The sequence below is a fragment of the Lepidochelys kempii genome, chromosome 2 (assembly GCF_965140265.1).
Source record: "Lepidochelys kempii isolate rLepKem1 chromosome 2, rLepKem1.hap2, whole genome shotgun sequence".
Taxonomy (NCBI): domain Eukaryota; kingdom Metazoa; phylum Chordata; order Testudines; family Cheloniidae; genus Lepidochelys; species Lepidochelys kempii.
Window position 1 is genome coordinate 224,265,227 of NC_133257.1, and position 15,487 is coordinate 224,280,713.

The 15,487-nt window shown below is 41.4% G+C and overlaps 1 protein-coding gene across 7 annotated transcripts in view; it reads left to right on the forward strand.

Annotated features, from left to right (window-relative positions):
- The first annotated feature begins 11,032 nt into the window (after positions 1–11,032).
- Positions 11,033–15,487, forward strand: part of CDK6 (cyclin dependent kinase 6) — a 202,860-nt gene continuing 198,405 nt past the window's right edge. For 6 of the 7 annotated variants that reach the window (XM_073333954.1, XM_073333957.1, XM_073333958.1 and 3 more), the window contains exons 1-2: positions 11,033–11,537; positions 13,822–14,324. In XM_073333954.1, coding sequence (XP_073190055.1) covers positions 14,092–14,324 — 233 coding nt within the window. In that variant the 5' untranslated portion in view covers positions 11,033–11,537; positions 13,822–14,091. The remainder of the gene's footprint in view (positions 11,538–13,821; positions 14,325–15,487) is intronic. The other variant, XM_073333956.1, reaches the window with a different exon arrangement.

Consider the following 15,487-nt stretch of genomic DNA (forward strand, 5'->3'; position numbering starts at 1 on the left):
AAGTCTAAAAAAGAATCCCAAAAGCAATCATTTCAAGCTGTATTTTCATACACTTCCAAATTTCCCTTTGTTTGTGGGCGTGCCCCGTATCTTTCATTAACATTTTTGAGAAAATGGTGAGCGATCAAACTGCCAACCAATGCAGGAATGGGGTGTGTATTGGCAGGGGTGAGGAGCTTTTCTGATGCTGGAGGCAAATTCCATTGCAGAGGACCTTAAAGTAAGAGAAATTTATTTCAACTGATTTCAGCCTTCTGCAGTGTGTTTAAAGCAGCAAAGAAGAGGGTGGAGGTTGGGCTTCCACTTTCCTGAGAAGATTGATGTAGAACAAAGGAAGCTTTAAAGGGACAATGTTTTCTGTGGTGCTTTTTGGATTCTGTTTTTCCCTGAGCATGGTTTGATGGAGAAAGGATTTGCCCCATGCAGCATGTTGGGGTTTTATTTTATTTTTTGTTGTTGGCTGCTGCAGTCTGAGGTAATAAAGACGTGATAATGGTAATGAGGAGCCTTTTGCCTTGCAATAAAATCTTTTCAAATAGTTAGTTTCTGATAAACATTATGCTGTAAGTATGGAAACTACCACGGCTGTACAATAAAAGTAAGAACACCTGCCATTTATCACTTAACTGCAATGAGTGGCAGGTGTTAAGGCAGCGCTATTATTCTTAACCGTAAAGAGCTTTTAAGGACTGTATAACTACATATTAAAATATTTCCTTGAAAGAATACTGGTCCAAATTCTCCTCTCAAATATGTCTCAATATGTCCATGTAAATCCTATTGACCTTAGTGGTTTTATTTAAATTAACTATATTAAAGATTTGTTTAAAAGAATATTATTAATGTCTTATAATGTCTTTCATACAAACTGTATCTCCAAACATTTCATTGCATTCATTAATACAATACATTATATGGTACAAGGGCCTGGCACAACTGCCACTGACTTCAGTATGAGCTGAATTAGTCTCTAAATGGCCAAAACAAGTGGTATGAAATATGGCAAAATGAATAAATGGTAGCATTCAATCACAGAGTCAGCAACATATGGACAATGAAAGTCATGGCAATTGGAGGGGGGGGAGAGGTTTTCAGATGAGCTCTGAAGATAGATGAGACAGTCAGTGAGTCAGAGATAGCTGCAGAGGGGAAGGCTCTCATACCAGTACTGGAGATGCTGGGTGCAGGGATATTCATAAGTATTTCTGCTTAAATTGATTTTCTCTCTGTTTTTTTTCCTACGCGTTTAAAATTATAGACTGTTTTCCGTTTTAACAAGGTAAATGTTTTAGGAAATTTAAAACAGTGCTGATGATATTAATGCTGAAAGTCTCTACAGATTAAATTAGCTTCTCTTCAAAACTTTATCAATCATTTATTAAATCTGATTTCACTATAGTAAGTTTATCTCCAAAGAAGTGATTATCCTCTCAGGTAATCTTTCTTTTCTATTAATATAATCTCTTTTCAATACGTTGCTAATGTAATTCCCCGGGACTTGTCAGTGATGTTACCGTAACTATACATGTATGTGTGCCTGTGCATATAAAAGCGTATGGATCTGGAATCAGAAGATAAATAATGATTTTGCTTCACTATGATAAATTACTACAATATTCTGCACTTATATAGAGACCTTCACAATCTTTCCCATTGTGCATAGCTAGGTACATTTTATTATAACCATTTTAGAGATAGCTAAAGTGGGGCACACAGAGATTGTTACTTGCCCAAGACAACACAGTCAGTTAGTGGCAGAGCCAGAGCTAGAATCCTGGAGTTTTGATATTTAGTTCTTTGTTCGCACCATTAGACAGCTTCCTTTAGTGGTAATAGTACAACGAACAGTGGCAATACTCCAGCCCTAAAATATTGAAGTGCCCGAACACACTTCCATCCCTAAAAAAAGTAATAGTATCAAAAGAACCAGAAAAGCATTGTGGCTCCCTGCCAAAAATGCCAGAACAGCATTATCGTTATGGTGCCCCCAAAAAGTGCCAGAATGGCATTGCAGTGCAACTTGAGCCCTGAAGAATGATTACTATTAGAAAGTTAAACGTTTACCAACAGTTACCATTCAGTGATATCTGAAATCCCACATTTATTTCCTATTCTTAGTTAACTCCTACTCTATGGCATCTGTTGTCAAATGATGGGTTTTTTAATAACTACTATACATTGTTTGCCCATGGTACATCTTTTATTAATAATGTACTATAATGTAGCTAAAGTAGTAGTTTTCTGGATGAGCTTTAACAATATCTCATGATGCCTGCTACATTTCAAGCTCAGAACAAAGTGTTCAATGACAGTGGTCATAGTGAGAGTGAAATATACTGGTAGCCATTAATAATACATAATATACTGCTGCCATACTAGATAATTGTAATTGGTATAAACTCTTCTGGTATGCTGTGGATAATAAACAGCTTATATACTTATATCTGGAATGTCTTTAAAATGAGTTACTGCGCGCTCAACATTTGTCTCCTTCAATTTGTTCTCATACTGTAGACTTGCATTACATTTGCTAAACAGATACAACATTTTACAGCCTTAAGGGGTATATTGTTCTTATCTCCATGCAGAGGAATTTATGCATGTAATTTGTATTGATCTTAATGGGAGTTATGCATGTAAATCCATGTGCAGTGAGATGAGGCTATACACCATGGAATGCAGACTAAAGTGTTTTCATCTGGAAAAGGCAACTGACTGTTGCTCACAATGACTGTCTTTTTGTTTTAGGCAATGGTCAACAAAAATTCATAGCCAATGTTATCGGATCTTATTCTGGAAACAAAAGCAAAATTCTTTTGCATGTACACTAAGTGCAATATTCAGGTTTCAAACAATAGTTGACCGGAGGCAGTCAGCATCTAGTCCACTGTACTGAAGTAGGGAGAGAAAGTATCACTTTATGCACAACAAAAACAGCAGCAATGAAAGTAAGAAAGTGGAAGAGGGTGAAAAAAGATAGGGAGTTTAGAGGAATTTTTATAATAAATAAATAGTCCCCACTGCCTTGGAAAAAGTTCAGAGGAAAACTAGGGTCTACTATGGATGTAATCGTCCTTTTAATGACTGTAGCTCAGATACTATTAGAATGAGTAGGAGATATATACTTAGATTTAGGGATCTATTTGGGAAGAAAAGTAGCAGTGGCTCTCTCAGGCTCTGCTCACCAACCAAGCTCTTCTCAATTGGGGTACCAAATGGAAACTATAGTCACAGATTTTCATAATACGACTATCCTTCTCCTTTCTTACTTGTTTTGAACAGTGGTGAGGTAGGTAGCTAACAATATTAGACCTCAAAGTCAATGAATAGGGATAGCCCACATCTCAGAGCTATTGTGTCAGGCTCTCTGTGAGCTCAGGCAGACATCACTGCATTGGTTACACCTGATTCACACTTTGAAGTTTATCTTCACAATCGCAAAAGCTTACACTCTGTAGGGCATAAGATGACAGACCCTCCAGAAAAAAATTCCAGTTTGTCAAGCTGCTGCAAACCAGTCCAACTCAACCCCTTCTTATCTTAGTTTATCTAAGTGACATGCAGAATTAAACCGAGTTCATTAAATCAGTTTTTTTTACATATACCAAAAAGGCAGTGTCTTTGTAACTGTAGATGCTCTAGTGAAAAAAAATCTCTATATTAAATAGTTAGTTTCTTTTTCACAGTACCTTCAGGGTTCTAGCTCACTGAGCTAGGATTCAGTGGTAATATGCATTCCATCCTTAATGCTGACCCAAAATAAAAACTGTTTTTTCAGAGTAAGAACTTCTTGTATTGTGATTAAATATTCATTGATTTATCTTTTATAAGAATAATCTAGTTTATTATGTGGGCAGTATAATATTTATGATGTCCTTAACTATTCAATTTTTTTGCTTTTAAATGCTTTGGTTTTGTATATGATGGCATCGGTAAGTATATTTTTGTCACTTAGTGACACTAATGAGGCTTTTTAAATGAAGATTTTGTTGTGTATCCACACACCTTTCACAATGAATTGTGCCCACATGAGGGCAGTAGACTGCAGATGGGGGCAGCAGTAAGGTTGGTTGATGTAACTTTACTGCATTTTTATACTTGGTTCTTATAATTTTACCTTATAATATACTGGCTTTCTCATTTTTGCAGTCTTATAAAAAATAAACTCTTAAGCTATTGTTGTGTATGTATATTCCCAAAACTTTTATTATGGAATTAAGTTTATAAAGAGACAAGCAGTTGTTCTTTGTCTATATGTATGTAGCAGTCCTGATTAAGCTTGTGATGTTTATTATTTGAAAGTAATTAGCTTTATTTGGGTGTTAAAAATATTCCATCCACCAAGTATTGTTTCTGGTATATATAAAATGACTTACAAGTTGTAAATACCGATTTTTAAAAATCCAACTATTGTATGTGCATATATACTGCTATTGTCTTTGTACTTGGGATAGGAAATACCTATAATACAGTGGAAACTCTAATTTCCATATAATAAAATTCTATTTTAATGGGAATAACTAAATAGCAGATATTATTTATCCTATCTAGATATAGGAATCAATTCACTAATCAGTGAAGTGCTGTTTCTTCTGAGTTTTGAGGTACAGCTGTTCAGCACCCCGTAGTAATACTGTACAACTGATTTTTTTCCTGGCATTCAAATGCTTACCATAATTTGAACCTAGTTGTTTTCATTCCATTTATTTTTATTTATTACCTGATACCAGACATAGTTGCCTACTCCTGTTCCCAAGGCATTTAATGGCCAAGCACTTGTTGACGTCAGCAAGATAGGATTATACCCACAGCATTACCTCCTCTACTAGTTTTTCTTTCTAATCTTGTACACTGTGGTAAGTAAATTGTTCTAGTCTTACAAAGCGGCAACCTTTGTGTGATTCTGGCTAGAACCAAACACTTAAAGTGCAGCTCCACTCTGAAAAGTGACTCTGTAAAAATGGCATCAGGATCTCCATATTTCTTGACTATTGATAGCTGTCAGATCAAATCTGTAATGAGTAAAAACAAAAATGGCTTTACTAACTGCCAGCCCGTCAAACTCAACCTGAAATCTGAGTTAAACTAGGTTCTTTCTCATTTCCACATCACGAACAATAAGGCTTCTCCAACTGGAATTTAGTTGACAATTCTGTTGATCGTTCATGAGCTAGAATAGAATCCAGCTCACCTTCCTGTGTAGCTGTGTTGACTCTGCAGAGCCAACAGGAATAAAAAGTAGTAAAAGTTTACGTTAGTCAGTAAAGTCAACTAATATGACTGTACACACAAGAATCAGGTCTGTTGAGTAAGGTGCCATTTTTATAGTAAATTTTTCAGAATAGAGCTGCCCTTTTAAAAAAAGTCTGATACCATACTACTTTTCATAGTACAACTGCATGTCAAAAAGTGTTTAGGATGCTACATGTATAAATCAAATGGAGATTTTTCTGGAAGATTTCTCATCTGTAAGTCCAAAAAAATGAAGCTTTTATCAGGTCAGGAGCATGTTACACATACATATACCAGAAGCAGATATACAGGTCTGTAAAAGTAGGAAAGAGAATAGAAAGGGGTGGGGAGAAATCTTATCCATGGCAATTATTAGTAATGAGCAGTAAAGAATGATGACATGTCAGACAGTGATAATTACAGGATAAGAGAGAACTTCAAAATCTTGAGAAAATGGATAAAATGTATGCCATTTTGTCCTCCTTACATCTCTTGGGGTATGTTGCTGCATGTTTGGATTTCTAAATCATGGTCTAGTGGCTAGGGTATGAGATTGGGAATCAGGAGACCTGGATTCTCTTCCAAGTTCTGTCACCGATCTCCTGTGTGACCTTGGGCAAGTGTCTTCATTCACCACACTGTGCCTGTTTCTCTTCCTGTCTTTTTTCTGTCTTACCTATTTAGATTGTAAGCTCATTGGCATAGAGTTTGTCTCTTATTATATACTAGCCCAATGGACCATAATGTCAGTTGGGGTCTGTAGGTGATACAAAATACAAATAACAATAAATAAGAAGTTATTCTCTCAAAGAGAAACATCCAATTATCCTTGGGTCTTTCATAGCAAAGTACAGTAGGTACATAATAAACAATGCAAAAATCTTCTTTCTAAAGCAAATAAGGTCTTCTCCAGATCTTGTCTAAAGAAGAGGATGAGCAAGTTATGTATAATTTATGTGGTCAAATGCATTCATTAAAAAGTTCAGAGTTTTATTAGAGCAAGCTTGCAGGCATGGACTTATTTGTAAACTTGCTTTTCACATGGCATGTTTACTGACAACTCTTGCGATTTGTAATTACTAAAGCATATACAAGCAAATATGGAAAAATACGTGTGCATTGAATAGCATAGCATCATATTGTGGTTCTTTCTGCCAGAAAAAAACAATAGTCCCACAGTAGAGTTTATTTCTGAAGTAATGGAAAGATACAGTTTGTCAAACACAAAATTATCAACAATAAACAGAGGCGCTGATTGAAAGAAAAATAAACTAAACAGAATAATTCTGTAATTGGCTTAAGTTACCTTAATCATTGCCAATTATACAGTGGTTACATACATTTTACATAGATTAGAACAGTATTTCACTATCACATGTGAACTAATTAAAACATTCTGTGGATATTTTTACAACCAAGTGTGTTTTTTCTGAAAATATGGATTAGAGATTTTTTTGCGTTCTGGTTCACTAATTAAGAATGTGCATACTGATCATATAAATATTTAAAATAATTTAATACTTGTACCAAATCTCACTGGTACATTTTGTCCAAAAACCACATTTTTTCTTCATTATGTCTACACTTTATTTAAAAGTAGTTTAAAAGTGTTTTCTGTTTGTTATACATTTTCCCACACAAATGTATAATGCAGTTACTATTAAATTAAGAATGTATTATATGAGTTCAACACAATCAGCGATAAATGAAGTTCTTATTTTAGGGGATATCTGGGTATGTAATAATTATAAACAGTAGGTGTTTTATTTACAAAACCTTTTTACACTTGCTAAAGGTTATTTTGATCATGATTTTACAATTTGTGCTCATATATTATAAAATCTGACTACCAGGGGATTCTACAAATAAACACGATCTGTTGTACCAACTCAATTGATTTGTGACTACTCTGGCCAAATAATAGTTAGTTTCTCAACTATGTAAGGGATTTTCTAACTAGGAATGCCTAACTAAATGGGTAAAAACCACACCATATCAGCTAAGATAGATGATGCAGGCTAAAACAAAGATAAATCAGTATGAAAACAGTATACACAGAGTGCCTTATCCTCCAAAACCCTTTATTCAAATATGTACTTTTGAAGAGTAAGTTTCACTCTGATTTGTATGAGGACTTCTTGTAACACCAAATTCTGGAATCCCCAACAAAACTTTAGCAGTTTCCTGAAACAGTTAAAACACTAAGCAAACCAACATAGCTTTCTTTCTGAGAGTCTTAAACTATTCATAGCACTTCTGTGGTACTGCATGATGCCAGATGATTCAAATAAACTGCTATAAAAGCATGTTAATTCCAGTAATTATTTGTCACCTATTGTCACCATCAGTTTATTCATTGTTTCCAGCAAAACCTTAGAGACCTCATTTATGAATGTGTTTTGTAGTCACTAAAGCAGCATACAAGATTTTGAGGTGCTAGTTTTAAGGTGATTTAATTATATTTTAATATATATTGAATACCAATAAAATACGGAAAATTGCCCTCATTTAAATATCTTTCCATATAAATTGGTTCTTTTAGTATTAGGAGCTAAACAGAATTCAGAAATAGGGTTTCACAAAGCAAAAATTGATGGGTTAAAAGGAAAGTGAGATGCAGTGAAAGCTTTCTCTATTTCTCCTTCCTTTTTAGGAGCACCCCCAAGAGCTAATTTTTCAGTACAACAAATATTTTCATAATAATTTGTATAGAATTAGCAACTATTCTTACTTTGAATTTATTTTTAGCAGCAATATTTAATGGACTTTCACAACACTAGTGGCCAAAAGTGGATGCAGATTTTTTTTTAAAGATATAGATTAATGAAGAGATTTTAAACTAAAAAGGCAATATGAAATGTATTGTTATCTGGCTTACAAAGCCTCCTGATGTTAAGAGACAAAATGAAAATACAATACGTATTTAAGTGTTTGAAATCAGAAACATTGAAATGTAAAATGTCTCATGAAAAAGGGACAGCAGATATTTTAGAAATATTTTCAAAAGCAAAAAAACTAAACAGGATTATTTGTATATCTGGCAATATATTCAGGTTTGGTGGTTTATAATTTTTTCACAAAGCATGTTATATGAAACAACTTTATTACTTTAAAATCTATTTAAGATTTAAACAGTCAAATAATTTTGCAAATGTGGGCAAGCAGTTGTTTTCTGTGCTGCAAACTTGTTTTGTAGTATCACCCATTTTTAATTGCATGTTTATACCCAGGTATTTTTGAAATTCTGCCTGAAATCACTTAATTTTTAGGTACAGAAAAACTATTAGCTCATTTTAGAGGCATGTAGGAATCATCTGAACCCTGCAGAGCAGGGTAACTCAAGCAGCTGGCCTTACAGGTGGAAAGACACACACAGAAAAAAATTAAAAAGTACCCCATAGCACTTTTAAAACTCTCTGAAAGATTCCTAAAATCCTATAAAACCATGTACAATGTAGCAGATTCATAACGGAGTAGTATGGTATAGATGGTTTATCGGCATCTATTTGCATAAGTTAAGCATAAGTAGCATAAGTTATTCATGGCTTCACCTCTTATTAGTATTGGACCCTCACAAATTCATGCAGACAAAACATTTATACTACACTGAGCATACACTGTATTCTCTAATAAGTGTTTACACAGAGAATGCTTTGGGGATGGGTTTTGTGATGTGCAAAACTTAGTAATGGTGAAATGTTAAAGCTGCAAATTTGAACACAAAAGTTGCAATGGAAATGGAAAACATAAGGGCTTAATAGCAATGTTATCCCTCACACATTGCACATGCTGAATATGAAGTTGTACATGTAACTGATTCAATGCCTCTCACAGGCAGTCTCCATCAATAGGGTTCCAGGAAAGACCCAGCTGAAATTTAGAGCTACATTTCTAATGTGTAATCCTCTAAGTAGGGAAAGCAGCAAATACTGCTGCCTGTCCTTCCTCAAAAGTGAATACTGTTGCACTCAGAGATGTAGTTTATGCCCTACATATATGAATCTGGTCCAAGGTTGTTAAAGTAAGGGAGGAAAACCCCAAGAATATTACAGTTCAAAAACTCTGAACATTGAAAAGTATGGAAATGATAAGCCAAGGCAATGTGCATACAGATGTGATGTAATATCAATATTCATGTTGAGAATTTTTTTATAAAAAGTATACACTTATTTGAATCTTTATTTAGATTATCTCGTTTACATATGCTAAAGTTTTAAGGTTTCTAACTACCTTTTGGGTATATGTTTTTCTAACAATGTTTATCACTTGCTTTAGCAAGCTTAACATTAATTTAACAAAAACATTTGGGGAATTTCTAATTTTATTAATCAAATAAGGTATATTAGGAGCACAAATTTGGTTCCTGTAGATCTTGCAATGTATGCACAGCACATAAAATTTTATTTGCTGAAGAGTCCCAGTTCTTTGGCACAAATTCCATTTCTCCTCCCAAGTGAAGTCAGGGGTGCTCAATTTTTTCCTCAGTAGCCACAGTCCAAGTGATGCTTCTAAACTGGTCAGAAACAGGGATGGATCCTTGAAGTTTATCTGCCCTACTTTTCAGAATGGGTGGTAGAACCAGCACCCCAGCTTGATTTCAGCTGACAGCTGAGAGGACATGTCAAGTTGTTTAAAAAAATAATTCTGTTAATGTCTTTCTGTGCGGAAGTCTTTTAATTATATAATATTATGTACATAAAACCATATGTGCTGAGTTATTTTCAGCATATAAAGACGTTACTACATAACACTGTGTATGATGCAAAAACTTCAGCACAGAATGACTTTTGTACTCCATGAATTTAATTATGCTTTGTACCGTTTTCCTCCCTTCCATCCTCCACCTCCAAACATAAGTGGGAGATCTCGGGTCCCAGCTGGTTTAAGCACCAAACGAACTGATTCTGATGAGTTTCTGAGTTCCATAATTGTCCTTGAGGTTCTGAGAAGAATTTGGTGGAATGGATCAATTGGGAGGGAAGGAGGATCAAGAATTCCAGATGTGTTTTCCCCCACTGAGAGAGTAGTTTGGCATCTGTTTTGTGCATTCTTCAGCAGTGAATTTCAACATTTGTAGGAATTAACTTTGTATAAAGTGTTCCCTGCAGCAGTGAAGAGTCCTGCAAAGTGTTCATTTCCCCCATCCTGCTGGAAGCTCTTTGGGGCAGGGTCTGCTCTTTGTTTTGTCAAGGTCAAACACCTTCTGATTGCTTAGCAAATACTAATAACGATCTTCTTGCTGGGACCATGCTTCCTTTGAGATCTGTGAATGAAAAGCACTAAAAGCCTAAGTAGTAATATCGATTATTAGGTGTTTGCACTGCTCTTGCATATAGGGCCCTACCTCTGAATCAGGCCTTGGGGGCTCCTGTAGTATAAATAATTATGTTTATACAGCACCTAGCACAACAGTGCCCCAGTTATGACGGGGGTCCTTTGACGCTGCCTCAGTGCAAATAAGAATCACCTTAAGGGTTTTGCTCCCTAATGGTGTCTCCCCCCCACCCACCCCCGGGGTGCATGCCTCTGGCAGTTGCGCTAGCGGCGACCCTTGCGGTATGTGGCTGCCTTTGGCAGAGGCACATGAAGGATTTCATTGAGTGTGAAGACAGAGAGCAGAGACAGAAAGCAGAAGGAGGCGGCTGCAGCCTTTGTAGTCGGGGAGGAATGCGGAAATGTTAAAGCACTATGTCAAACTTTTTTGAAACGGGGTCAAGTCACATTCAGCCAGCGTGGGAAAGCGAGGGGAAAAAAAGTTGAGGGGGTGGGGGGGGGGGTGCGAGCTGCGCTGCCGCCGCTGTTCTCAGAGCAAGCAGGAGCCGACAGAGGCTGGAGGAGCAGCAGCAGCGGGCGGCGCGGAGGGCTGGTTTACGAGCCCCGCACACGGGGGAGCTGCGTGGTGCAGCCTGCAGGGCTTTGATCAGCTGCAGCCTGGTGAACACGGGACGCTGAGTCGCTTTTATTTTTATTTTCCCAGGCAGGGGTGGGGGTGGGAGGCCGAAGCCGATCTGGTTCTGAGTTAAAGATCCCTTGGCAGGAAGGTGCTGCCAGGCTGCTGCAGGAGGATGCGAGCTGAGGGCAGCAGCAGAGCCGAGGAGGAGCAGCTGCTGCAGCTACCTGTGTGGCCTGGGCTGCCGCGGCAGAGACCTGCTGGCGGCATCATCATGTGAATATTTATTACCCGGTTGGGGTCTTCGCTCGCGGTAATCGAATGGGAGGTTTGCCTCGGGGAAGGTTATTTCCCCCCCCCGCGGAAGCTTATCTGGGGCTCGTGCGCCGATCGGGGCAGCTGTGGAGCGGAGCAGGTAATTGGAAGTGGCCATGTGCTTCTCCTGCCATATAGTGTGACTGCGAACGCCCCGCAGACAGCCCCTGCCCGGCTGGGTGGTTTTGTGGCTAAGGGGGCTTCTCTTCCTTGGTCGGTGTGACTGGGGCTTTGTGGGGAGCCTGCAGTGTGCCCCCCCCGCACACCAAGACGTTCAGCCCTGGCGGTAGGGGTACAGTTTCTGCCGCCCCCCTCCTGCATGTATTCGGGGGGGAGGGAACCGCCGTGCATGTTGCCTGGGCACGAGTCTGTGTTGGGGGGCCGTTCACGCCTGTGTTCTATTTTCGGGTGTTTCCGTGGGATCCCCCAGTGCTTCTTGTCGGGGGAGTCCTCGTCTGCTGCCGCGTGCATCCCGATTCGGGGTTGCTTTGGGGGGCCCTCCTTGCACGCATTTCTACTCGGGGGTGGTTTTGCCCTTCTTCCCCCCCCCCCCCAATCCCGCAAGCATTCTTGGTGGGAGATTTGTACGAGGGGATTTCCCGAGCATGCAGTCATAAGAAGACGTTTGTTTCTAGGGGATGATTCTGCGCATGCAGCCCTGGTGGTGGGGGTTGTCTGGGGGCTCCCACTGCGGGCGCCTTGGCCTGGTGGTGGTGGGGTGTCTGGGGGCTCCGCCTGCGGGCTTCCCCGGTGGTGGGGGCTGTTTGGGGGCTCCCCCTCCGGTGCACGCATTCTTCTCCGTGCAGTAACTTTCCATGGGCGCAGCGCTCGGCGGTTCAGCAATAGCGGCTCTGGCCGATCCCTTGGATCGCTACTAAGCGCCGCCGCGGGGCGCGCGGAGCCTGAGGCGCACGCCGCCGCCAGGCCCCTGCTCCCCGACCTCACACGCGCGCCGTGGGAGGCACGGAGCAGTCCCGCCAGCGGGGGCGCCCCTCCGCCTGAGGCACGCAGCGGCCTGGCCTCGCGGGACGTTCTTCCCTAGGGCTGGGCAGCCAGCTGCTGCTCCCGGAGCCAGGCGGTGCCTCCCTTCCGCGGGGCAGGGCGCTGAGCCGCTTCCTCCCCCGCGGGACTCCCTTGCCCACTGCCTGGGGGCGTTTCTGCTGTCCCTCCGGGTACTGACCTGCTACCCCCTCCCCTGGGCACTTCCCCACCCCCGTCACTGACCTGCTACCCCCCTCCCCTGGGCACTCCCCCACCCCCACCCCCATCACTGACCTGCTACCCCCTCCCCTGGGCACTCCCCCACCCCCATCTCCGTCACTGACCTGCTACCCCCTCCCCTGGGCACTCCCCCACCCCCGTCACTGACCTGCTACCCCCTCCCCTGGGCACTCCCCCACCCCCATCTCCGTCACTGACCTGCTACCCCCTCCCCTGGGCACTCCCCCACCCCCGTCACTGACCTGCTACCCCCTCCCCTGGGCACTCCCCCACCCCCATTTCCGTCACTGACCTGCTACCCCACTCCCCTGGGCACTCCCCCACCCCCATCTCCGTCACTGACCTGCTACCCCCTCCCCTGGGCACTTCCCCACCCCCATCTCCGTCACTGACCTGCTACCCCCTCCCCTGGGCACTCCCCTCTTGCCCCCGTCACTGACCTGCTACCCCTCCTCTGGGCACTTCCTCACCCCCGTCACTGATCTGCTACCTCCTCCCCTGGGCACTTCCTCACCCCCGTCACTGATCTGCTATCCCCTCCCCTGGGCACTCCCCTCTTGCCCCCATCACTGACTTGCTACCCCCTCCCCTGGGCACATCCCCACCCCTACCCCTGTCACTGACCTGCTACCCCCTCCCCTGGACTCTTCGTCACCTTGGGACTCTGCCCTCCCATCACTGAGCTGCTATCCCCTGCCCTAGGACTCTGTCCGTCCTTGTCACTGAGCTGCTACCTGCTTCTGTAGGACTGCTTACTCAACCCACATCCCCAACACTGAGCTGGTATCCCCTGCCCTGGGACTATATCCCACCCCTTATTCTCAGCACTGAGCTGGTACCCACCCTTTCCCTTGGCACTGACTTGCTACCCCTTCCTATGCATTGTTGAACCTATTCTGTAACATATACAGTGCTGGTCATGTCTTGCAGTCCTACAGCATTCCACTTGCTCCCATCATCTGCATCATATTGTGTCCTGCATACATCCATCTCATGAAATAACGTATGTCAGTCAGTTTGTTTTTCTCAGTTATTAAAGCATGTAAAGTAGGTGAACTGAAGATGCAGCAGATGCACGTTATATACAGGGAGAAATGATACTGGAGAGGATACAACCCCAGCACTAATGAACTTCTCATGTTTGGTTTTTTTTTGTCCCTTAGATCTAACTGGCTTTACCCAGACAATGGTCCCAAAGTCTATATGATAACTGCTGGTGGCTGAGAGAGAGAAGGCATTTTGGGGACTGTATTGAAGCAGAACAAGGGAGCAGGAGGGTGAAATCATCCTGCCTGCTCCTCCAGCAGTGGCAGCTCTGCAAACGGTGTGTGCAGTGCATTTTCAGCAGTAGCAAAGTTCTAGTTTGCAGGAAGCAGCCAGTTCAACAGCAGGACCTGAGGCACTCCAGACACAAGAGAAGAAGCAGCACCAACATGGATAAGGACAGCATGAGCCTAGCTGACCAGCAGTATGAATGTGTGGCTGAGATTGGTGAAGGAGCCTATGGGAAGGTATTCAAGGCCCGAGACTTGAAGAATGGAGGTCGTTTTGTAGCCTTGAAGCGTGTACGGGTACAGACAAGCGAGGAGGGAATGCCACTCTCCACCATCCGTGAGGTGGCAGTATTGAGGCACCTGGAGACCTTTGAGCACCCCAATGTGGTCAGGTGAGGCACTGGAATGGGACCCATGGTCAGCTGAGTTCTAGTTTTGGTACATGGTGCAAGGGTGGACTGGATACCAATTCGAGTATATGGGTCGAATGAGCACTAAATTGATACATGGATTGTGGTATGAGGTTTCGGGCAGGTAAGGATGCTGCCTGCCTGATCTCACCTCATCCTTTTGCTCTGCCTCTCACATACAGGAACCCATCTCCAGAGACATAGGTGTATGACAGAAGTGTTTGAGTGAATGGGCAAGGAGCCATATATACCCTTTGATCTCCGCAGGCACAAGAGAGGGAATGAAAAGAGAGAACTCCTTTGTCTTGCATATCCACTCTGCCCAACACAGCTGATTTTTGGCAGACCTATTCATTATGAAAGTGGCAGTGGATAATGTAATGTTCCCACCAACTTTAGACAAGGAGTGGGAATTTGTAGGGTTCTAGTTCAGTGTGTTAAGCATAAGCAGGAGAAGTGACCACTTAGGACTGCATTTGGGGGGGGCCTTGTACTAACAGATACAGAAATACAATTTGCAAGCCCTATTTCCAAAGTGTCAAGAAAGGCCCAAGGATTTCCTTATTGTGACTAGTAATTCTGAATACCCAAACCTAAGTTTTTGAACAAAGACTGCCTCTGTTATAAGCCTTTATATCTTAACATATTCAACATTGTGCTTTATATAATGTGTAGGTCAGTTTTAAGTGGCTTATTAATCCTTGCAGCTTGTGCCCAGGGATGCTGGAAAACTTGAAGAAACTTAGAGGGAATTTTGCTAGGAATGTTTGTGAAGCATAGAAACTATAGAAACTGTCCTCTACTGTGTAATTGTTTTATTAGTAAATGGTTATGCATTTTAAACTTATTGCTGATTTCGGTTAGCCCTGCAATTGTGCAGAGAGTCTTGGAAAGTTCTTTTGAGTTATTTCTTTCAAATATGTAGAATTCTTTGTTTATCATTAATCTTACTTTATGAACTTTAACAAATGGACAATTTTATAGCAGGTGTACCTGTACATGATGATGTGAAACTTCACTGATCTGCAGTTTAGGTGAGAATGTAACCTTAACAAAAACACCTCCAATATTTGTGCATCAGTTCAAATAATACAACTTTAGACAGCAAAATGAAGACCGTTCATACTTTTGTGACGCCAAATCTC